Below are 26,070 nucleotides of genomic sequence, written 5' to 3' on the forward strand. Positions count from 1 at the left end.
ACGACTCCGGGCGCGTCAGAGGGATGGCCGGACGGCCACAAATTGGTAAAGAAGGGGAAAAACGCCGACGCGGCAACCGCGCGAGTGCAGGAGTCCATCGAGCATTGCCTCGCCGACGCCCAGGCCCGGGCCGTCCTACGTGAAGAGAAGACCAAGGCGCGGTGGTCGTCGCTGATGACGAACAGCGCCATCAAGCTCGACCTGCTCCGGACCAACGTCGACCTGCTCCGGACGAACGTCGCCGCGAAGAAGAGGAACACCGACATGGTTTTTCTGATGGGCGGGGCGGACATGCTCCAGAGCAATGACGAGCAGCTCAGGGCGTGGTACATGGCGGAGCGCGGCCTCATCCTGAACCAGATGCAGACGGCAACGTCGACGACGCCAGCTCCCGCGCCCACGGCCACACGGACGCCAAGCCTGAACGACGCCTCTACATAGCCGCCCAGCAGTACCGAAGCCGCGCCGACACAGCCCAGCACGGAAGCAGCTCCGACAACGCCGAGCCCGCGCACGCCGACTCCGCCAACGCCTGGAGCCGACCCCGTCGAGTGATTCATTGCGCACGCGAACTTACGGCGTGCGGCGCTCTGTTTTTTGTAACGCCAGACTACGTCCAATCGCCGGATTTGTGGCGTCTTTTGTGAGTGGGAACGACCTAGTTCAAATTTTCCGCATCCTGGGGCCGACACTTGGGGACGTGACTGGGAGCTAGGTCGCCCCCAGGGGCCGAACTAGCGCCGGCACGCCTCGAGGCCGTTCTATTTAGGCGCCCTGAGGGGCAGAACTAGCGCCGGCACGCCTCGAGGCCGTTCTATTTAGGCGCCCTGAGGGGCCGGACGGCTGGAGATGCCCTAAGGCTCCGAGGACGGCAGCCGGCAGTACACAGTAAATTGCGCCCATGCATACAAAGACACAGAGAAAAGAAAGCGAGAGGGAAACGGATGGCAGTGAAAGAGACGGCGACGTCTGATCGTTCGGTCGACCAGAATCGAAGGAGAGCCACATGCTGAGCGGTAGCAACAAAAGCGGCCGGATCACGACGCGCTCTGCCACTCCACTCCACCATCCCTTCCTTCCTTCCCGCGGACTCCACAAACACCGATGCTCCCGTGCATGCATTTCTGAGGTCGGCCGGTTTTCAAGCAAAGCTGAGGCGATCCAACGGCCCGCGGCTGGCTGCTCGCGCGTCACGTTGTTCAGGTCCTAGTCGCGCATCGCCGTCTCTATAAATCCCGTCCAACCCGCTTCCCTCTGGTTTACAACTCCCAGAATCTCCGAAACCATCATCGCAACTCGCAAGTGACACCAAAACCTCCATTCCCTCCACCCCCTCAGAGTCTCCTACGTTCATGGCGACGGCGGCTGCGAGTCGGCCCAGCGGGCCTGTGCTGTCGACACCCAACTGCCGCTCCTACTCATCCACCCCCGTCAAGCTCGCCGGCGGCGACGCCACCCACTTGCTGGGCAAGTCCGTCAGCGTCTCGTCCCCGTCCCCCACCAGGAGCCAGCACTACTGCACGTGCTCCGCGACGAACCACCCGGGCTCGTTCCGATGCAGCGTCCACAAGGAGCGCAAGCAGGTGGCCCCCGCCGGCAGCAGCAAGCCCCCATCCCCGCCGTCCATCCGCGGTCTCGGCTCGAAGCGAATGAGCAGCCGGCAGTGCGCCCGCAGGGCCCTCAAGCCGTCACCCGCGGTGCAGCAGTCGCAGCAACGGAGGCGCGCGGGCGGGTTCCGCCCCAGGCCCAGTAGGCTCTCCGCCGTGTCCACCGCCGGCGAGCGTCCCCGCGACAACTAGACGTAAACAAATCAACCTCGACATGCCATAGCAAGGTAGAATCGATTCCGGCCTAGTCAATTAGCTAAGCCACTTAGCTGTACATAGAGTGAGCCTCTTCTTCTTCTCCGGCCCGGCGTGTTTATCGCCCCTGGTTTTGGATATAGATGAACACGAGTGACAAATTGGAGACACATGGCACATGCGTCTGATCTCAAGATGGCAATGGGGCCCCGAACCCACGTCCCCGTGGGTTTTTACCCTATTAGAGGACGGGGATGGGCATCTTTTCATCCCCGTGGGGCTGTTGTTGGGCACATTATACAACCCGACAGGTTTCGTGGGTTTACACCCGTTTCGGTAATCCCCGAATCCGAAACCCGGCAATATCCGCGAAATTACATTATTTTTGCACCACCGTAGTCATCTTACCCCCGAAATCTTAGAGGCCTTGATGTGTTCACAAGATTGGATAAGAAACAAATATATGAGTGTGCCTTTCTTTACATATCATCATAAAGTTTATCACTATCTTGCTGCAATGTTTCATAAGATGTTCATTACTACTTATTTGATTCTCATAGATGCTGACAATGAATAAGGACAAAACTTTTGGAGTTGTCTTCAAGACTTTACATTCTCATAGATTTGGCATTGGAAAATTTGAAGATGGTCGTTTGGAGGCTTGGAGATGTGAAAGATGCCATGATGATTCCAATTTTAAAGTGATTTGTGAACTATAAGTTCTATTTTAGAACTTATATAGCTGTTGAACCATCTACTATTGTTTTTTGTTGAAATTTACTCAAGTTATACTGCTGAAATGTGCTTGTTTTGCTGCTGAAATGTTATTCTTTGTCGCCACTATATTTGTTTAAATATTTTGATTTTATCGTGGGTTTTCCATGGGTTTGCCGAAACCCGATGGGTTTAGGGGACAGGCAGAAAACTAACCCCGCACACGATGATGAGGACGGGGACGGGTTTACGATTTTTTCGTGGGGATGGGTTTGGGAAGGCAAAACCCGATGGGTTTCGTCCCCGTTGCCATCTTGAGTCTGATCTCTTGCCCCGTGACGGGAGGCTTATCCGTCAATGGATGATTTGCAGCAACAACTTTCTCCATCTGCATCTATTTCTTTTTCTGTTTCACAGTGGCGTCTCGCCGTCGCTCGCTCCCGTCATGTGGCAACCCTGTCCCAGCCTCCCGGATTACGACGAGATTTCTGTTGAATTTCATGATTGCGAGCAAAGTGATCGAGACTGGGTCGAGGATTTTTGTTCTTGCTGCTCGTGATATTTTTCGTGTTGGCGCGACGAACGGCTGAGCGGGTTGGGTTAACCTCTCCAGCTGGCCTGCTTTCTTGGCAGTTGCGGAAGGCCTTCCGTTTCTTCGCTAGGAATCAGTCGGCTCATATCTCTCGATCATATACAGTGCCTGCGGTGCTCCTTTCTGTCGACCAACGACCAATATCAGTGCCCTTTTCTGATCAACGAACTGAAAATATCCGTGCCGGGCAGTTTATGTAGTACTCCCTTAGTTTAAAAATACTTGTTGAAGAAATTGATAAAAAATGATGTATCTAAAACTAAAGTATATCTAAATACATCAATTTTTCAACAAATATTTATGAAAAGGTAGCTCCAAGTGGAGTTACTGACTATACTGAGAGTGGAATACATATACTCTGTTGAGTATATTAGCAATATTTCGATCAATTTAATCCACGAATAAATCACTAGTATGGCATTGCCAGAAATAAACACATGCTGATATTTGATCATGCAAGCATATATTACGCTAACAACAGATACATCAACGTAAAATACTAGTATGGTTAAAACAGAAATAAATTAGAGCGGGATCAACGAGTTATACCATCCAATAGGTAAGATAGAAGCTGCAATGGCGGCCTTCTTCTCAGCTTCGAGTTTCTCACTGGCGGCACGGTCGGCGTCGTTGTCTGTGGATATGGTGATGATGAAGATGACTCAGACGTAGACGATGCAGTGGACGTGGACGAACGGCCGCGAGTAGGAGACGCTGCCCAAAAATCTAATCGCCCGTCTCCCGTACAGGATCCGGAGAGGGGCGGTGGACGGGACGTGATCATCGGCAAAATTAAGTGCATAGGTGTGAGCTCGGCTCGGCTTGACTCATTCTCGCAACCCACGTCGCGGCGAGGTGTGTCGAGGCGGGCGGCGGAGGAGGAGCGCGCGGGAACCACTTATCTTCTCAAGCTCCAATAGCATGTGAAAGAGAATTCCTTATAAAGAGGTCCAACTCCCCTTCAACTAGATATATGAGACTAGACTTCCCACCACACCCATTGCCACAAAACCCACATGTTCTGTTAGAGATTTTTCAGAAATTGTTAGATGGGCCCAAGGCCACCCCTTATTTCAACATACTCAAAGTAGTAGTTTAACTAACGAACTTGTTAAATATGTGAGTAGTTGGTATATAGTACTATCTCTGTCCCATAATATAAGATCGTTTTTCAAACTAAGATTCTTATATTGTGAGACGGATGGAGTATTTGGTACTACAACTAACCACCCACAACAAACTCATCAAATTTGTTAACCAGATGAAGCTTTGGAACGTCAGCATCAACACAACGCATGACCTGTCGAAATAACTCGATTTTAGTCAGACACATAGTTGGACTTGGCGCTTTCGAAGGAAGGTTTGTATCTCTTGCCAATGAAATGGCACTCGCTGAGGAGACTCTCTTGCCCGAGCGCCAGGGCATGATCGACCCACCGCACAATCACTTGACCTGGAATTATTCCGAAGTCATCATGGAACCTGGAGAAGTTTGGTGACACCTGACCGGACAGGCAACCCATGGCTGCGTACGATTCTCTATTGTCACTACACAGTCACTCGACCTTCGCTGGTCTAGGTAGGGCACGAGCGCTACAGGTAATAATAAGCTGGGGAATAAGTACATTGAATTGGTAACGCGGAGGTAAAACGGCCTATGCCGGAGGCAATGTAGCAGCAGAGAGTGGGCACCGCCACCACGGAGCCCCATATATGCACATGGGAGAAAGCCTTATGCTGGAGATAGAACAGTACATTCTGATATGTAGATGCTTTATATAGATGAACTACATGGAATATTTAAGCTTGCACGGCTGCCAAGGGATGAAACTAAAAAGTAAGTATTCCCTTTATCTTCAAAGGGAAAAGCATTGAGCTATTGGATGATTCTCGCTCATGGAACTAGAACCGACTGAAACTGGAGTTTCATAATAAAATTTATCCTATCCATCTGGTTCACTGTGATCGGAATTATATTTTTAACTTTTGATCTCGTGAAGAAGAAAGATCATTCAAGCTTGGAAGTGGCTTAAAGACCGAATGCTCAAATGCCCCATTCATGAGCTCTCAAGAGAAACTTTTGTTCACAATTTTTATGCTAGTCTTTCTCTTTGCAACAAGAAAGTGATTGATTCATCTTTTGCGGGTTCTTTCTCAAATAGACCAACTGATTTTAACCGAGATCTTATTATAACAATTACACAATTCTGAAAATTAAGAAGTCGACAAAGGTAAATAATCTGGTATATATCTTGAATATGATTATGTTAAGTAATTTGTAGCAGCGAATGTTTAACATGAGCTTAGTGCAGAATATGGACTTGATTATGAAATAGTAGTTAGTCTTTGTAAATCTGTTGCTGTTAATGTTGATCTCACTAAATAAAAATGACTTAAATATCATGAACCCATTAAAGACATTTGTGAAAATCAATTGTTGCTAATAGAGAGATACAAGCCTATTCTGCTAATCCTGTTGTGTCTACTGCCTATATTGAGAAGCCCCATTTTTCCTATTAGAATTAAGGAACACTCTAAGGCTAGAACTATGATTCATAAAAGTTATATTCAAAACACATCAATTTTCTAAACAAATTAGGTGTAGAACCTCAAATTGAAATGGTCAAAGTTCTCTCAGTTGAAAATGTTGATAGTCATACTATCTATTTCTGCGAAGATGCTACTGCTACTAGAATTTCTAAACTTGTTAGAAATGAGCATGCTAAAATAGATCTCTACTTCTAATGGAGCAGTTGATAGGATTGCATTCATGTTTTTTTTCGTTCCCCCACTTTCGTCTAGTTATTTTGACTGGTTTTTTCGTGCCCCTCCAACCACCACACTGGTTTATTCTCATGTCACCTCTCACATAACGAAAATCTGAACGGGTCAGTACATTCAATACAGTCGCAAGTTATTTAGTCATGTCTTTATGTGAAAAAATCAATCACGACCAATCTGTAAATATCAAATCTAAATTAATTAACCTTACCATAAATCTCTCAATCACATTAATTAATCTTTCCATACTGGCAAAATTATGTTTTTTACATGAAGGCAAAATCTCTTCTCCGAATCTATAGACGTGATGGCGCGTCGACATTGTTTCTTTCTTTCGTAGCCACGTTTGGCCCGTATCCCTCGTCCTACTCCATGCCACCGATTTTTCTCTCCAGATCGATACTCCGGTTTTTTAATCTCTTTGTGTCCTGCCGGTTCTCCCAGCTCCCTACGCCCCCGCTATCTTCCTCCCGCCCATATAGGGTTTCATCCGCCCACCCAATCTCTTTGCCCTTCACCGCTGAAGCATCGTGGGGATCTTCGATAGCCTGTGTGTGCTCGCATACAACCCAATTCATGGAAGGGCTATACGTAGAAACAAGGGAGGGGGAGAACCGGTGACGCGTTGCCACCGACCTGCTGGACGACGCGCATCGCGGCCCTGCCATCAAGCCGCCCCTCCCCATTGGCAACATCGTTTAGCCAGGTTTGCACAAGCCACAATGGCATGTTGTGTTCCGCTTCCTGGACTGGCCCCGCGTCTAGCAGGGGCAACAGTTGGGCGTGCTTGATTGTTGTTATGCTCAAGGTGGATAAGTCCTGCCGGGAGCCCTCCTCCATGCCTATGGGCCTCCCCTCCCCCGAGCTCGCTCGCGTGGGGGCAGCTTCCTCTGATCTCACCCGTCGCCGAAGCTCTCCTCCACTCCCGCCGCGCACTCAAACCTTCATGTTGAAATCCCGAAGAGCTACTACCTTGAATCACAATCCCTCACTGAAGGTGCTGCATGTAGGTCTTTGACTACTGCTGCTGCACTGGAAGGTCTGTAGCAACTGCTTGCAATGGATTTATTTTGTGGCTATACAATTTATTTTGGTATAGATTTGATATTTCTGTTCTGTCCACTTAACTCAGTCTGTAGCAGCAACTTTTTATGTCGTTTCCTCACCAACAAATGCCATAATTCATCACGTGTGCAAATGATTTTTTATTGTACTTCGTGTTATGTCGTATAACAACAACGCATGCTATGTATCGAAGCTTTGACTCGTTGGTTTTGTTGCTCTGGAAGTTTGAGACATAGAAGAATGACCTTGATGCTCGAGGTGCAAAGAGGCAGAAATGTATTATCGGGGTGCTAGAGTGGAGGTACAAAGAAACAGAATTGACTCGACTGTGTTTAGCGGCATTGCCATGACATGCCCTAGTGCTTCTAATTAGATACAATAGCTTTTTTTATTGTACAGCCGAGATCTTTACATTACAACTTTATGTTTTGCTTATTTGTTATTGGAATTGGTGTTCTCTCTCTAGGTTAATGGATCATCCTGGGGACGATTTTAGGGAATTATGCTAGCTGCTTTGATGGCAATGGATTATGGAATGGCAAACTAACAAGGCACATCACACACTGCAATAAATGTGCTGATATGTTGCATTTCAGGGCAGTTTCACTCATAAAAACTACAAATTAAAGAATAAATATTGGGTTTTCTTGATGATTATAAATTGCATTTGTGGGGGAAATATAGAAGTGAAATTTACTGTAAATTTAACTTAGAGGTTCATTGAGAAGTTTTATGAAATTATAAGAGATGATTGGATGAAAGAGATATCTCCTCTTTCCGGGTGTTGCATCAAGGCATTGATATTGGACTAGAATACATATGTTTTATATGAAAAAAGACAAACCTCATGCATTTTTTTGGTTGCAAGTTTTTTCTGCAGACCAGTGTGTTGTACACTGATCATTTACCGTCGGAACTACAAAATTTGATTCTTTTTTTTAAAATACAGAATTATTGTTGTGGTGGTTGATATGAAGGTTGGAATGTTGATGGAGGGGTAGGACTCGAGAAGCTTGTCAAGGATGAGTAGGTGAAAAAGAAGATGAGTCTGGTGATGGAGCTGAATGAAAGGTACAGAGTAGAAGCTAAGGGGAGGCCAACATTAGGGTCAGAGACCGCAGAAGCTCTGGCCAGGTAGTGCATCATTGTGGATGGCGTTCACCAAGTAGTTCGAGAATTTGAATCTCTCGAAGTGGTCAAATAAAGATGAAACAATAGGACTGGTCATGGATTGTATGAGCTTGAAGGATATATCTTTTGTGATTTATCACAATATTTTAGAAAATAGCACAATGAGTAAATTTAGAACTAACATGCACATGGATTGTATGAACACACAAACAATATTATTAAGGAGGTAAAGGAGTGCATGCCATCAAGGGAGGAGTCGGCTAGCGGAGGAGGGTTGTGCGAATAAGTTATGTAAAACTTGTGTCAGGTACCTTTCCGGATTGTATTCATGATGTCTGGACTCTGATCGTGCCGAGATAAAGAGATAAACATAAGAGCAACTCCAACGCGGCTACCCAAATGGTCTGCGCACATTCGTTTGCGTTGGAACGGACCAAACCAATGGGCCAACACGTTGACCCAAACCCAAATTGCGTCCACTCAGTGTCAGTCTAGATGCATTTCAGGCCCAAATTTGCACCCGGTATAACATCAGCGCAGACAGGATATAGACGTGTCGCGCGTTCGCTCGGTGTCCACCTGTCGGCTGCCCAGCCACCGCCCGGGGTCGTATTAAACGCGGCCACCTACCTTCGGCCTGCTTGGCAGTGGGTGGAAGCACCGACCATCGTCCTTTCCTAAATGCAAATGTACCGAGGGGTGCGCAGGCGCTGCGAGCTCCTTACTCCAGAACAACGCCGTCTCACTGCATACGCGTTGGACTCTCCCAACTGGGAGGTCTGGTTCGCGTTGGAGCAAGAGGAGGAGCGCCACCGCGGTGTGCAGCTCAACCCTGGCATCCCCCACTGCCCCCGAAGGTCAAGGCGGAGGAGAAGGAGGAGGACGAGGATGAGGAGGCTGCCTACCAGGCCGAGCTTGAGGCGGCCGTGCAGCGCGCACTGGAGGAAAGCCAACGCGAGGAGGACGCGCGATGGGACGGCCTGGAGGAGACTGCCGCCCTCTCTGCTGTCGGGGATGTCGGAAATATGCCCTAGAGGCAATAATAAATTGGTTATTATTATATTTCCTTGTTCATGATAATCGTTTATTATCCATGCTATAATTGTATTGATAGGAAACTTAGATACATGTGTGGATACATAGACAACACCATGTCCCTAGTAAGCCTCTAGTTGACTAGCTCGTTGATCAATAGATGGTTACGGTTTCCTGACCATGGACATTGGATGTCATTGATAACGGATCACATCATTAGGAGAATGATGTGATGGACAAGACCTAATCCTAAGCCTAGCACAAAGATCGTGTAGTTCATATGCTAAAGCTTTTGTAATGTCAAGTATCATTTCCTTAGACCATGAGATTGTGCAACTCCCGGATACCGTAGGAATGCTTTGGGTATACCAAACGTCACAACGTAACTGGGTGGCTATAAAGGTACACTACGGGTATCTCCGAAAGTGTCTGTTGGGTTGGCACGAACCGAGACTGGGATTTGTCACTCCGTGTGACGGAGAGGTATCTCCGGGCCCACTCGGTAGGACATCATCATATGCGCAATGTGACCAAGGAGTTGATCATGGGATGATGTGTTATGGAACGAGTAAAGAGACTTGCCGGTAACGAGATTGAACAAGGTATCGAGATACCGACAATCGAATCTCGGGCAAGTGCAATACCGCTAGACAAAGGGAATTGAATACGAGATTGATTGAATTCTCGACATCGTGGTTCATCCGATGAGATCATCGTGGAACATGTGGGAGCCAACATGGGTATCCAGATCCCGCTGTTGGTTATTGGCCGAAGAGGTGTCTCAGTCATGTCTACATGGTTCCCGAACTCGTAGGGTCTACACACTTAAGGTTCGGTGACGCTAGGGTTATAGGGAATAAATGTACGTGGTTACCGAATGTTGTTCGGAGTCCCGGATGAGATCCCGGACGTCATGAGGAGTTCCGGAGGTAAAGATTTATATATGGGAAGTATGGTTTTGGCCACCGAAAGTGTTCCGGGCATCACCGGTAGTGTACCGGGACCACCGGAGGGGTCCGGGGGTCCACCGGGAGGGGCCACGGGCCCCGGAGGCATACATGGGCCAAGTGTGAGAAGGGACCAGCCCCTAGGTGGGCTGGGGCGCCTCCCCACCAAGGCCCATGCGCCTAGGGAGAAGAGGGGGCAAACCCTAAGGACAGATGGGCCCTAAGGCCCATGCCTGGTGCGCCTCCCTCTCCTCCCCCCACTTGGCCGCCACCCCAGATGGGGATTGGGGCTGCCGCCACCCCTAGGGTGGAAACCCTAGGTGGGGGCGCAGCCCTCCCTCTCCCCCTATATATAGTGGAGGCAAAGGGGCAGCCCAACACCTAAGTTCTGGCGCAGCCCTTCCCCTCTCCCAAGTGCTCCTCCTCTCCCGCGGTGCTTGGCGAAGCCCTGCAGGATTGCCACGCTCCTCCTTCACCACCACGCCGTCATGCTACTGCTGGACGGAGTCTTCCCCAACCTCTCCTTCTCCCCTTGCTGGATCAAGGCGTGGGAGACGTCACCGGGCTGCATGTGTGTTGAACGCGGAGGTGCCGTCCGTTCGGCACTAGGATCATCGGTGATTGGGATCATAATGAGTACGACTCCATCAACCCCGTTCACTTGAACGCTTCCGCTTAGCGATCTACAAGGGTATGTAGATGCACTCTCCTTCCCCTCGTTGCTAGATTACTTCATAGATTGATCTTGGTGATGCCTAGAAAATTTTGAATTTCTGCTACGATCCCCAACAGTGGCATCATGAGCTAGGTCTATGCGTAGTTTCTATGCACGAGTAGAACAGAAAGCAGTTGTGGGCGTCGATATTGTCAATTTACTTGCCGTTAGTAGTCTTATCTTGATTCGGCGGCATCGTGGGATGAAGCGGCCCGGACCGACCTTACACGTACTCTTACGTGAGACAGGTTCCACCAACTGACATGCACTAGTTGCATAAGGAGGCTAGCGGGTGTCTGTCTCTCCCACTTTAGTCGGATTGGATTCGAGGAAAAGGGTCCTTATGAAGGGTAAATAGAAATTAGCATATCACGTTGTGGTTTTGGCGTAGGTAAGAAACGTTCTTGCTAAGAAACCTATAGCAACCACGTAAAAATTTGCAACAACAATTAGAGGACGTCTAACTTGTTTTTGCAGCATATGCCGTGTGATGTGATATGGCCAAAAGGATGTGATGAATGATATATGTGATGTATGAGATTGATCATGTTCTTGTAATAGGAATCACGACTTGCATGTCGATGAGTATGACAACCGGCAGGAGCCATAGGAGTTGTCTTAATTTATTTATGACCTGCGTGTCAATATAAATGTCATGTATTTACTTTACTTTATTGCTAAACCGTTAGCCATAGTAGTAGAAGTAATAGATGACGAGACAACTTCATGAAGACACGATGATGGAGATCATGATGATGGAGATCATGGTGTCATGCCGGTGACGATGATGATCATGGCGCCCCGAAGATGGAGATCAAAAGGAGCAAAAAAATGATATTGGCCATATCATGTCACTATTTGATTGCATGTGATGTTTATCATGTTATACATCTTATTTGCTTAGAACGACGGTAGCTTAAATAAGATGATCCCTCGCAATAAATTCAAGAAAGTGTTCTCCCTAACTGTGCACCGTTGCGAAGGCTCGTTGTTTCGAAGCACCACGTGATGATCGGGTGTGATAGATTCTAACGTTCGAATACAACGGGTGTAAGCCAGATTTACACACGCAATACACTTAGGTTGACTTGACGAGACTAGCATGTACAGACATGGCCTCGGAACACGGAAGACCGAAAGGTCGAACATGAGTTGTATAGAAGATACGATCAACATGAAGATGTTCACCGATGATGACTAGTCCGTCTCACGTGATGATCGGATATGGCCTAGTTGATTCGGATCATGTATCACTTAGATGACTAGAGGGATATCTATCTGAGTGGGAGTTCATTAAACAATCAGATGAACTCAATTATCATGAACATAGTCAAAAGGACTTTGCAAATTATGTCGTAGCTTACGCTTTAGTTCTACTATTTTAGATATGTTCCTAGAGAAAATTTAGTTGAAAGTTGATAGTAGCAATTATGCGGACTGGGTCCGTAAACTGAGGATTGTCCTCATTGCTACGCAGAAGGATTATGTCCTTAATGCACCGCTCAGTGAGCTGAACCTCGAGCGACGCTTGTGGATGTTGCGAACATCTGACATACACGTTTTGTTGACTACATGATAGTTCAGTGCGTAATGCTAAATGGTTTAAAATTGAGGCACCAAAAGACATTTTTGAAACATCGCAGAACATATGAGATGTTCCAATGACTGAAATTGGGATTTCAGGCTAGTGCCCGCGTCAAGAGGTATGAGGCCTCTGACAAGTTTCCTAAGACTGCAAACTAAGGAGAAAAGCTCAATCGTTGAGCATGTGCTCAGATTGTATGAGTACTACAATCGCTTGAATCGAGTGGGAGTTAATCTTCCAGATAAGATAGTGATGGTTCTCCAAAGTCACTGTCACCAAGCTACTAGAGCTTCGTGATGAACTATAACATATCAGGGATAGATATGATCCTTGAGCTATTCACGACACCGCGAAAGTAGAAATCAAAAAGGAGCATCAATTGTTGATGGTTAGTAAAACCACTAGTTTCAAGAAGGGCAAGGGCAAGAAAGGGATACTTCATGAAACAACAAATCAGTTGCTGCTCTAGTGAAGAAACCCAAAGTTGAACTCAAGCCCGAGACCAAGTGCTTCTGTAATAAGGGGAACGGTCACTGAAGCAGAACCACCCTAGATACTTGGTAGATGAGAAGGCTGGCAAGATTGACAGAAGTATGTATTGGACATACATTATATTAAATGTGTACTTTACTAGTACTCCTAGTAGCAGCAGGGTATTAGATACCGGTCCGGTTGCTAAGTGTTAGTAACTCAAAATAAAGGCTACAGAATAAACGGAGACTAGCCAAAGGTGAGACGACGATATGTGTTGGAAGAGTTTCCAAGGTTGATGTGATCAAACATCGCACGCTCCGTCTACCATCGGGATTGGTGTTAAACCTAAATAATTGTTGTTTGGTGTTTGCGTTGAGCGTAGACATGATTTGATTATGTTTATTGCAATACGGTTATTCATTTAAGGAGAATAATGGTTACTCTGTTTATTTTAATAATACCTTCAATGGTCTTGCACCTAAAATGAATGGTTTATTGAATCCCGATCGTAGTGATACACATGTTCATGCCAAAAGATATAAGATAGTAATGATAGTACCACATACTTGTGGCACTGCAATTTGAGTCATATTGGTATAAAACGCATGAAGAAGCTCCATGTTGATGGATCTTTGGACTCACTTGATTTTGAATCACTTGAGACATGCAAATCATACCGCATGGGCAAGATGACTGAAAGGCCTCGTTTTTCAGTAAGATGGAACAAGAAAGCAACTTGTTGGAAGTAATACATCTTGATGTGTACAGTCCAATGAGTGCTGAGGCATGCAGTGTACATCGTTATGTTCTTACTTCATAGATGATTTGAGTAGATGCTGAGTATATTTACTTGATGAATCACGAGTCTGAAGTATTGAAAGGTTCAAGTAATTTCAGGGTGAAGTTGAAAGATCGTCGTGACAAGAGGATAAAATATATATGATATGATCATAGAGATGAATATCTGAATTACGAGTTTGGCACAAAATTAAGACATTGTGGAAATGGTTTCACAACTGATACAGCCTGGAACACCATAGTGTGATGGTGTGTCCGAACATCATAACTGCACCCTATTGGATATGATGCATACCATGATGTCTCTTATCGAATTACCACTATAGTTTATGGGTTAGGCATTAGAGACAACCACATTCACTTTAAATAGGGCACCACGCAATTCCGTTTGAGTCGACACCGTATGAACTATGGTTCAGAGAAACCTAAGCTGTCGTTTCTTAAAGGTTTGGGGCTACGACGCTTATGTGAAAAAGTTTCAGGCTGATAAGCTCGAACCCAAAGAGGATAAATGCATCTTCATATGACACCCAAAATAGTTGGGTATACCTCCTGTCTCAGATCCGAAAGCAATAGGAATTGTTTCTTGAATCGGGTCCTTTCTCGAGGAAAAGTTTCTCTCGAAAGAATTGAGTGGGAGGATGGTGGAGACTTGATGAGGTTATTGAACCGTCACTTCAACTAGTGTGTAGCAGGGCACAGGGAGTTGTTCCCGTGGCACCTACACCAATTGAAGTGGAAGCTTATGATAGTGATCATGAAACTTCGGATCAAGTCACTACCAAACCTCGTAGGACGACAAGGATGCGTGCTACTTCAGATTGGTACGTAATCCTGTCTTGGAAGTCATGTTGCTAGACCACAATGAACCTACGAGCTATGGAGAAGCGATGGTGGGCCCGGATTCCGAAAAATGGCTCGAGGCTATAAAATCCGAGAGAGGATCCATGTATGAAGACAAAGTGTAGACTTTGCAAGAACTACTTGATGGTCGTAAGGCTGTTAGGTACATGTGGATTTTAAAAGGAAGACGGACAATGATGGTATGTATCACCATTAAGAAAGCTCGACTTGTCGTTAAGATGTTTTCCGACAAGTTCAAGGAGTTGACTACGATGAGACTTTCTCACTCGTAGCGATGCTAAGAGTCTGTTGGAATTATGTTAGCAGTTACTGCATTATTTATGAAATCTTACAGATACGATGTTAAAACATTGTTTCCTCGACGATTTTCTTGAGGAAAGGTTGTATGTGATACAACCAGAAGGTTTTGTCAATCCTGAAAGATGCTAACAAGTATGCAAAGCACCAGCAACCCTTCTAAGGACTGGAGTAAGCATCTCAGAGTTGGAATGTACGCTTTGATGAGATGATCAAAGATTTGGGTTTATACAAAGTTTATGAGAAACTTGTATTTCCAAAGAAGTGAGTGGGAGCACTATATAATATTTGATGAGTATATGTTGTGAACATATTGTTGATCAGAAATGATGTAGAATTTCTAGAAAGCATATAGGGTTATTTGAAAGGTGTTTTTCAATGGAAAACCTGGATTAAGCTACTTGAACATTGAGCATCAAGATCTATAAGGATAGATCAAAAAACGCTTAATGGTACTTTCAAATGAGCACATACCTTGACATGATCTTGAAGGTGTGAAGATGGATCAGCCAAAGAAGGAGTTCTTGCATGAGTTGTAAGGTATGAAGTTAAGACTTAAAGCTCGACCACAGCAGAAGAAAGAGGAAGGACAAAGGTCGTCCCCTATGCTTTTGTCATAGGCTCTATACGGTATGCCATGCTGAGTACCGCACCTGATGTGTGCCTTGCCACATGTCTGGCAAGAGGGTACAAAGGCGATCTAGGAGTAGATCACCAGATAGCGGTCAAAATTATCCTTAGAGGAATAAGGATATGTTTCTAGGTTATGGAGGTGGTAAACAGTTCGACGTAAAGATTTACATCGATGCAAGCTTAACACCTATCCGGATAGCTCTGAGTAGAGATACCGGATTCGTATAGTAGAACAGTTATTTAAAATGGCTCCAAATATAGCATAGTAGCTGCATCCACAAGATGACATACATACGGATCTGAATGTTGCAAACCCGTAGACTACAACCTCTCTCACAAGCATAACATGATCAAACCCAGAACTCATTGAGTGTTAATCACATAGTGATGTGAACTAGATTATTGAACTCTAGTAAACTCTTTGGATGTTGGTCACATGGCGATGTGACCTGTGAATGTTAATCACATGGCGATGTGAACTAGATTATTGAGTCTAGTGCAAGTGGGAGACTGTTGGAAATATGCCCTAGAGGCAATAATAAATTGGTTATTATTATATTTCCTTGTTCATGATAATCGTTTATTATCCATGCTATAATTGTATAGATAGGAAACTCAGATACATGTGTGGATACATAGACAACACCATGTCCCTAGTAAGCCTCTAGTTGACTAGCTCGTTGATCAATAGATGGTTACGGTTTCCCGACCATGGACATTGGATGTCATTGATAACGGGATCACATCATTAGGAGAATGATGTGATGGACAAGACCCAATCCTAAGCCTAGCGCAAAGATCGTGTAGTTCATATGCTAAAGCTTTTGTAATGTCAAGTATCATTTCCTTAGACCATGAGATTGTGCAACTCCCGGATACTATAGGAATGCTTTGGGTGTACCAAACGTCACAACGTAACTGGGGGGCTATAAAGGTACACTACAGGTATCTCCGAAAGTGTCTGTTGGGTTGGCACGAACCGAGACTGGGATTTGTCACTCCGTGTGACGGAGAGGTATCTCTGGGCCCACTCGGTAGGACATCATCATATGTGCAATGTGACCAAGGAGTTGATCATGGGATGATGTGTTACAGAACGAGTAAAGAGACTTGCCGGTAATGAGATTGAACAAGGTATCGAGATACCGACGATTGAATCTCGGGCAAGTGCAATACCGCTAGACAAAGGGAATTGAATACAGGATTGATTGAATCCACGACATGGTGGTTCATCCGATGAGATCATCATGGAACATGTGGGAGCCAACATGGGTATCCAGATCCCGTTGTTGGTTATTGGCTGGAGAGGTGTCTCGGTCATGTCTACATGGTTCCCGAACCCGTAGGGTCTACACACTTAAGGCTCGGTGATGCTAGGGTTATAGGGAATAAATGTACGTGGTTACCGAATGTTGTTCGGAGTCCCGGATGAGATCCCGTACGTCACGAGGAGTTCCAGAATGGTTCTGAGGTAAAGATTTATATATAGGAAGTATGGTTTTGGCCACCTGATGTGTTCCGGGCATCATCGGTAGTGTACCGGGACCACCGGAGGGGTCCGGGGGTCCGCCGGGAGGGGCCACGGGCCCCGGAGGCATACATGGGCCAAGTGTGAGAAGGGACCAGCCCCTAGGTAGGCTGGGGCGCCTCCCCACCAAGGCCCATGCGCCTAGGGAGAAGAGGGGGCAAACCCTAAGGACAGATGGGCCCTAAGGCCCATGCCTGGTGCGCCTCCCTCTCCCCCCCACTTGGCCGCCACCCCAGATGGGGATTGGGGCTGCCGCCACCCCTAGGGTGGAAACCCTAGGTGGGGGCGCAGCCCTCCCTCTCCCCCTATATATAGTGGAGGCAAAGGGGCAGCCCAACACCTAAGTTCTGGCGCAACCCTTCCCCTCTCCCAAGTCCTCCTCCTCTCCCGCGGTGCTTGGCGAAGCCCTGCAGGATTGCCATGCTCCTCCTTCACCACCACGCCGTCATGCTGCTACTGGACGGAGTCTTCCCCAACCTCTGCTTCTCCCCTTGCTGGATCAAGGCATGGGAGACGTCACCGGGCTGCATGTGTGTTGAACGCGGAGGTGCCGTCCATTCGGCACTACGATCATCGGTGATTTGGATCACGACGAGTACGACTCCATAAACCCTGTTCACTTGAATGCTTCCGCTTAGCGATCTACAAGGGTATGTAGATGCACTCTCCTTCCACTCGTTGCTAGATTACTCCATAGATTGATCTTGGTGATGTGTAGAAAATTTTGAATTTCTGCTACGATCCCCAACAGGGGACTGCTCCCCCCATCCACCGGCGCTCCTTGAGCCCAAGGCCGATCCACCGCCCATGGAGGTCAACACGGAGTAGTACGAGTGGACCGACTTGTTGGGGAACGTAGTAATTTCAAAAATTTCCTACGCACATGCAAGATCATGGTGATGCATAGCAACGAGAGAGGAGAGTGTGTCCACGTACCCTTGTAGACCGAAAGCGGAAGCGTTAACACACCGCGGTTGATGTAGTCGTACGTCTTCACGATCCGACCGATCAAGTATTGAATGCACGGCAGCTCCGAGTTCTGCACACGTTCAACTCGATGACGTCCCTCGAACTCCGATCCAGCCGAGTGTTGAGGGAGAGTTTCGTCAACACGATGGCGTGGTGACGATGATGATGTTCTACCTACGCAGGGCTTCACCTAAGCACCGCTACGATATGATCGAGGTGGATTATGGTGGAGGGGGGCACCGCACACGGCTAAGAGATCAAGAGATCAATTGTTGTGTCTATGGGGTGCCCCCTGACCACATATATAAAGGAGTGGAGGAGGGGAGGGGCCGACCCTCTCTATGGCGCGCCCTAGGGGAGTCCTACTCCCACCGGGAGTAGGATTCCCCCTTTCTTAGTAGAATTAGGATCCCTTCCAAGTAGTAGGAGTAGTAGAGAAGGAAAGGGAAGGGAAAAGGAGACGGAAGGAAGGGGGCGCCCCCCCCCCCCTCTCTAGTCCAATTGGGACCAGCCCATGGGGAGGGGTGCGGCCACCCTTTGAGGCCTTTGTCTCCTTTCCCGTATGGCCCATTAAGGCCCAATACGAATTCCCGTAACTCCCCGGTACTCCCGAAAATACCCGAATCACTCGGAACTTTTCTGATGTCCGAATATAGTCGTCCAATATATCGATCTTTATGTCTCGACCATTTCGAGACTCCTCGAAATGTCCCCGATCTCATATGGGACTCCGAACTCCTTCGGTACATCAAAGCACATAAACTCATAATATAACCGTCATCGAACTTTAAGCGTGTGGACCCTACGGGTTCGAGAACTATGTAGACATGACCGAGACACGTCTCCGGTCAATAACCAATAGCGGAACCTGGATGCTCATATTGGCTCCCACATATTCTACGAAGATTTTTATCGGTCAGACCGCATAACTACATACGGTGTTCCCTTTGTCATTGGTATGTTACTTGCCCGAGATTCGATCGTCGGTATCTCAATACCTATTTCAATCTCGTTACCGACAAGTCTCTTTACTCGTTCCATAATACATCATCCTGCAACTAACTCATTAGTTGCAATACTTGCAAGGCTTAAGTGATGTGCATTACCGAGAGGGCCCAGAGATACCTCTCTGACAATCGAAGTGACAAATCCTAATCTTGAAATACGCCAACCCAACAAGTACCTTTGGAGACACCTGTAGAGCACCTTTATAATCACTCAGTTACGTTTTGACGTTTGGTAGCACACAAAGTGTTCCTCCGATAAACGGGAGTTGCATAATCTCATAGTCATAGGAACATGTATAAGTCATGAAGAAAGCAATAGCAACAAACTAAACGATCAAGTGCTAAGCTAACGGAATGGATCAAGTCAATCACATCATTCTTCTAATGATGTGATCCCGTTAATCAAATGACAACTCATGTCTATGGTTAGGAAACATAACCATCTTTGATCAACGAGCTAGTCAAGTAGAGGCATACTAGTGACATATTGTTTGTGTATGTATTCACACATGTATTATGTTTCCGGTTAATACAATTCTAGCATGAATAATAAACATTTATCATGATAGAAGGAAATAAATAATAACTTTATTATTGCCTCTAGGGCATATTTCCTTCAGTCTCCCACTTGCACTAGAGTCAATAATCTAGTTCACATCGCCATGTGATTTAATACCAATAGTTCACATCACCATGTGATTAACACCCATAGTTCACATCGACATGTGACCAACATCCAAAGGGTTTACTAGAGTCAATAATCTAGTTCACATCGCTATGTTATTAACACCCAAAGAGTACTAAGGTGTGATCATGTTTTGCTTGTGAGAGAAGTTTAGTCAATGAGTCTGCCACATTCAGATCCGTAAGTATTTTGCAAATTTCTATGTCAACAATGCTCTGCACGGAGCTAATCTAGCTAATTCCTCCCACTTTAAATATGTATCCAGATTGAGATTTAGAGTCATCTGTATCAGTGTCAAAATTTGCATCGACGTAACCCTTTACGACGAACCTTTTTGTCACCTCCATAATCGAGAAACATATCCTTATTCCACTAAGGATAATTTTGACCAATGTCCAGTGATCTACTCCTAGATCACTATTGTACTCCCTTGCCAAACTCAGGGCAGGGTATACAATAGGTCTGGTACACAGCATGGCATACTTTATAGAACCTATGGCCAAGGCATAGGGAATGACTTTCATTCTCTTTCTATCTTCTGTCATGGTCGGGCTTTGAGTCTTACTCAGTTTCACACCTTGTAACCCAGGCAAGAACTCTTTCTTTGACTGTTCCATTTTGAACTACTTCAAAATCTTGTCAAGGTATGTACTTATTGAAAAACTTATCAAGCATCTTGATCTATCTCTATAGATCTTGATGCTCAATATGTAAGCAGCTTCACCGAGGTCTTTCTTTGAAAAACTCCTTTCAAACACTCCTTTATGCTTTGCAGAATAATTCTACATTATCTCCGATCAACAATATGTCATTCACATATACTTATCAGAAATGTTGTAGTGCTCCCACTCACTTTCTTGTAAATACAGGCTTCACCGCAAGTCTGTATAAAACTATATGATTTGATCAACTTATCAAAGCATATATTCCAACTCTGAGATGCTTGCACCAGTCCATAGATGGATCGCTGGAGCTTGCATATTTTGTTAGTACCTTTAGGATTGACAAAACCTTTTGGTTGCATCATATACAACTCTTCTTTAATAAATCCATTAAAGAATGCAGTTTTGTTTATCCATTTGCCAGATTTCATAAAATGCGGCAATTGCTAACATGATTCGGACAGACTTAAGCATAGATACGAGTGAGAAACTCTCATCGTAGTCAACACCTTGAGCTTGTCGAAAAACCTTTTTGCGACAATTCTAGCTTTGTAGATAGTAACACTACTATCAGCGTCTGTCTTCCTCTAGAAGATCCATTTAATCTCAATTGCTTGCTGATCATCGGGCAAGTCAACCAAAGTCCACACTTTGTTCTCATACATGGATCTCATCTCAGATTTCACGGCCTCAAGCCATTTCGCGGAATCTGGGCTCATCGTCGCTTCCTCATAGTTCGTAGGTTTGTCATGGTCAAGTAACTTGACCTCCAGAATAGGATTACCGTACCACTCTAGTGCAGATCTCACTCTGGTTTATCTACGAGGTTCGGTAGTAACTTGATCTGAAGTTACATGATCATCATCATTAGCTTCCTCACTAATTGGTGTAGTAGTCATAGGAACAGATTTCTGTGATAAACTACTTTCCAATAAGGGAGCAGGTACAATTACCTCATCAAGTTCTACTTTCCTCTCACTCACTTCTTTCGAGAGAAACTCCATCTCTAGAAAGGATCCATTCTCAGCAACAAATGTCTTGCCTTCGGATATGTGATAGAAGGTGTACCCAACAGTTACTTTTGGGTATCCTACGAAGACGCACTTCTCTGACTTGGGTTTGAGCTTATCAAGATGAAACCTTTTCACATAAGCATCGCAACTCCAAACTTAAGAAACGACAACTTTGGTTTCTTGCCAAACCATAGTTCATACTGTGTCGTCTCAACGGACTTAGATGGTGCCCTATTTAACGTGAATGCAGCTGTCTCTAATGCATAACCCCAAAACAATAGTGGTAAATCGGTAAGAGACATCATAGATCGCACCATATCTAATATAGTACGGTTACGACGTTCGGATACACCATTACACTATGGTGTTCCAGGTGGCGTGAGTAGTCAAACTATTTCACATTGTTTTAACTGAAGGCCAAACTCGTAACTCAAATATTTTACTTCTGCGATCATATCGTAGAAACTTTTATTTTTGTTACGATGATTCTCCACTTCACTCTGAAATTCTTTGAACTTTTCAACTGTTTCAGACTTGTGTTTCATTAAGTAGATATACCCATATCTTCTCAAATCATCTGTGAAGGTCAGAAAATAACGATACTTGTCGTGAGCCTTAACACTCATCGGACCGCATACATCAGTATGTATTATTTCCAATAAGTCAGTTGCTCGCTCCATTGTTCCGGAGAACGGAGTCTTAGTCATCTTGCCCATGAGGCATGGTTCGCAAGCATCAAGTGATTCCAAAAGTCCATCAGCATGGAGTTTCTTCATGCGCTTTACACCAATATGACCTAAACGGCAGTGCCACAAATTAGTTGCACTATCATTATTAATTTTGCATCTTTTGGTTTCAATATTATGAATATGTGTATCACTACGATCGAGATCCAACGAACCATTTTCATTGGGTGTGTAACCATATAAGGTTTTATTCATGTAAACAGAACAACAATTTATTCTCTTACTTAAATGAATAACCGTATTGCAATAAACATGATCAAATCATATTTATGCTCAACATAAACCCCAAATAACACTTATTTAGGTTCAACACTAATCCCGAAAGTATAGGGAGTGTGCGATGATGATCATATCAATCTTGGAACCACTTCCAACACACATCGTCACTTCACCCTTAACTAGTCTCTGTTCATTCTGCAACTCCTGTTTCGAGTTACTACTCTTAGCAACTGAACCAGTATCAAATACCGAGGGGTTGCTACGAACACTAGTAAAATACACATCAATAATCTGTATATCAAATATGCCTTTGTTCACTTTGCCATCCTTCTTATCCGCCAAATACTTGGGGCAGTTCCGCTTCCAGTGACCAGTCCCTTTGTAGTAGAAGCACTTAGTCTCAGGCTTAGGACCAGACTTGGGCTTCTTCACTTGAGCAGCAACTTGCTTGCCATTCTTCTTGAAGTTCCCCTTCTTCCCTTTGCCCTTTTCTTGAAACTAGTGGTCTTGTCTACCATCAACACTTGATATTTTTCTTGATTTCTACCTTCGTTGATTTCAGCATTACGAAGACCTTGGGAATCGTTTCCGTTATCCCTTGCATATCATAGTTCATCACGAAGTTCTACTAACTTGGTGATGGTGACTAGAGAATTCTGTCAATCACTATCTTATCTGGAAGATTAATTCCCACTTGATTCAAGCGATTGTAGTACCCAGACAACCTGAGTACATGCTCACTGCTTGAGCTATTCTCCTCAATCTTTTTAGCTATAGAACTTGTTGGAGACTTCATATCTCTCAATTCGGGTATTTGCTTGAAATATTAACTTCAACTCCTGGAACATCTCATATGGTCCATGACATTCAAAACGTCTTTGAAGTCCCGATTCTAAGCCGTTAAGCATGGTGCACTAAACTATCAAGTAGTCATCATATTGAGCTAGCCAAATGTTCATAACGTCTGCATCTACTCCTGCAGTAGGTCTGTCACCTAGCGGTGCATCAAAGACATAATTCTTCTATGTAGCAATGAGGATAATCCTCAGATCACGGATCCAATCCGCATCATTGCTACTAACATTTTTCAACATAAATTTTCTCTAGGAACACAATAAACTGGGAGCAACATCGCGAGCTATTGATCTACAACATAGATATGCTAATACTACCAGGACTAAGTTCATGATAAATTAAAGTTCAATTAATCATATTACTTAAGAACTCCCACTTAGACAGACATCCCTCTAATCTTCTAAGTGATCACGTGATCCATATCAACTAAACTATGTCCGATCATCACGTGAGATGGAGTAGTTTCAATGGTGAACATCACTATGTTGATCATATCTACTATATGATTCACGCTCGACCTTTCGGTCTCCGTGTTCCGAGGTCATATCTGTTATATGCTAGGCTCGTCAAGTTTAACCTGAGTATTCCGCGTGTGCAGCTTTTTTGCACCCATTGTATTTGAACGTAGAGCCTATCACACCCGATCATCACGTGGTGTCTTAGCACAAAGAACTTTCGCAACGGTGCATACTCAGAGAGAACACTTATACCTTGATAATTAGTGAGAGATCATCTTATAAAGCTACCATCGAACTAAGCAAAATAAGATGTATAAAAGATAAACATCATATGCAATCAAAATATGTGACATGATATGGCCATCATCCTCTTGTGCCTTTGATCTCCATCTCCAAAGTATCGTCATGATCTCTATCGTCACCGGCATGACACCATGATCTCCATTATCTTGATCTATATCAATGTGTCGTCACATGGTTGTCTCGCCAACAATTGCTCTTGCAACTATTGGTATCGCATAGCGATAAAGTAAAGCAATTATTTGGTGCTTGCATCTTATACAATAGAGAGATAACCATAAGGCTTTTGCCTGTTGCCGATAACTTCAACAAAACATGATCATCTTATACAACAACTTATATCTCATCACGTCTTGACCATATCACATCACAACATGCCCTGCAAAAACAAGTTAAATGTCCTCTACTTTGTTGTTGCAAGTTTTACGTGGCTGCTACGGGCTGAGCAAGAACCGTTCTTACCTACGCATCAAAACCACAACGATAGTTTGTCAAGTTGGTGCTGTTTTAACCTTCGCAAGGACCGGGCGTAGCCACACTCGGTTTAACTAAAGTTGGAGAAACTGACACCCGCCAGCCACACGTGTGCAAAGCACATCAGTAGAACCAGTCTCGCGTAAGCGTACGCGTAATTTCGGTCCGGGCCGCTTCATCCAATAATACCGCTGAACCAAAGTGTGACATGCTGGCAAGCAGTATGGCTTATATCGCCCACAACTCACTTGTGTTCTACTCGTGCATATTACATCAACGCATAAAACCAGGCTCGGATGCCATTGTTGGGGAACGTAGTAATTTCAAAAATTTCCTACGTACATGCAAGATCATGGTGATGCATAGCAACAAGAGAGGAGAGTGTGTCCACGTACCCTCGTAGACCGAAAGCGGAAGCGTCAACACAACGCGGTTGATGTAGTCGTATGTCTTCACGATCCGACCGATAAAGTACTGAACGCACGGCACCTCCGAGTTCTGCACACGTTCAACTTGATGACGTCCCTCGAACTCCGATCCAGCCAAGTGTTGAAGGAGAGTTTCGTCAGCACGACGGCGTGGTGACGATGATGATGTTCTACCAACGCAGACTTCACCTAAGCACCCTACGATATGATCAAGGTGGATTATGGTGGAGGGGGGCACCGCACACGGCTAAGATGTCAGGACCCCGACTCAATGCCACATCGATCTAGCAGGTAACACCTCATATCACTTTGCGGCCTCACGCACGGTATTCCCGCGGGTGTCGCCTTACCTTTGCCCGGGACCGTTTGCGCCTTTTGGCACACGTATATGATAGTGTCGCTAGCATCCGTATGATAAGGAGCCCGGGCGGACATGGCTAGTCGCAAACCCAAAGTGGCACAGACTTACAGGGACAGGCATCCATGACCCAGCATCAAACGTGTCGGTCATCAGCGAGTGAATCCAGGTTGTAGCACTGGGCTAGCAGGACTCCGGTGAACCGGCTGTAGCGGGCTAACAGGACTCCGGTATTCATCGCGTGACATTTCCCCGAAGGGACAGACACAGGAACGAAGAAGGACACATGCCGGCCAGCCTAAGTGTTCCGGAGCAGTAGCAAGCTACCATGGCTCGGTGGAAACACTAGGAGACATTTCCCGGTAAGAGAGGCTACTAAAGACAAACAACTAGATAGTCAGATCCCACACATATCAAGCATTTCAATAACATACACACAATATGCTCGATATGTGCAAATACAACATGGCATCACAACATGACTCTACGACTCAAGTATTTATTCAATAGGCTCCGAGGAGCGAGATATTACAAACATGGGTCTCATGACCCAACATTCAGAGCATACAATCAAAGCACAAGCGGAAGCTATCATGTCTGAGTACAGACATCTATAAATGAAAAAGGCTGAGAAGCCTGACTATCTACCAAATCCTGCCGAGGGCACAAGATCGTAGCTGAGGTAACAAGCTAAACGTCGAAGTCCACGTGGAACTACTAGTGAGACCGAAGTCTCTCTGCAAAAACATAAAATAGGCAAACGTGAGTACAAATGTACCCAGCAAGACTTACATCAGAACTAACTACATATGCATCATTATCAACAAAGGGGATGGTGGGGTTTAACTGCAGCAAGCCAGCTTTGACTCGGTGGCTATCCTAAACTACGACTGCAAGTAACTCTTTTGAGGTGGCGCACACGAGTCCACATATTC

The 26,070-nt window shown here is 45.4% G+C and overlaps 1 protein-coding gene across 1 annotated transcript; it reads left to right on the forward strand.

The window, feature by feature from the left end:
• Positions 1 to 1,148: 1,148 nt before the first annotated feature.
• Positions 1,149 to 2,719, forward strand: LOC123131215 (uncharacterized). The gene is made up of 2 exons (XM_044550938.1): positions 1,149 to 1,834; positions 2,363 to 2,719. Exon 1 carries the CDS (start codon positions 1,353 to 1,355, stop codon positions 1,797 to 1,799), a length of 447 nt encoding a protein of 148 aa, XP_044406873.1. The 5' UTR covers positions 1,149 to 1,352; the 3' UTR covers positions 1,800 to 1,834; positions 2,363 to 2,719.
• The last annotated feature ends 23,351 nt before the right edge of the window (positions 2,720 to 26,070 follow it).

Source organism: Triticum aestivum, chromosome 6A (assembly GCF_018294505.1).
Source record: "Triticum aestivum cultivar Chinese Spring chromosome 6A, IWGSC CS RefSeq v2.1, whole genome shotgun sequence".
Classification (NCBI taxonomy): Eukaryota; Viridiplantae; Streptophyta; class Magnoliopsida; order Poales; family Poaceae; genus Triticum; species Triticum aestivum.

Excerpts from the sequence above, each read along its gene's own strand:
- LOC123131215 (XM_044550938.1), top strand. The coding sequence starts at position 1,353 with ATGGCGACGGCGGCTGCGAGTCGGCCCAGCGGGCCTGTGCTGTCGACA.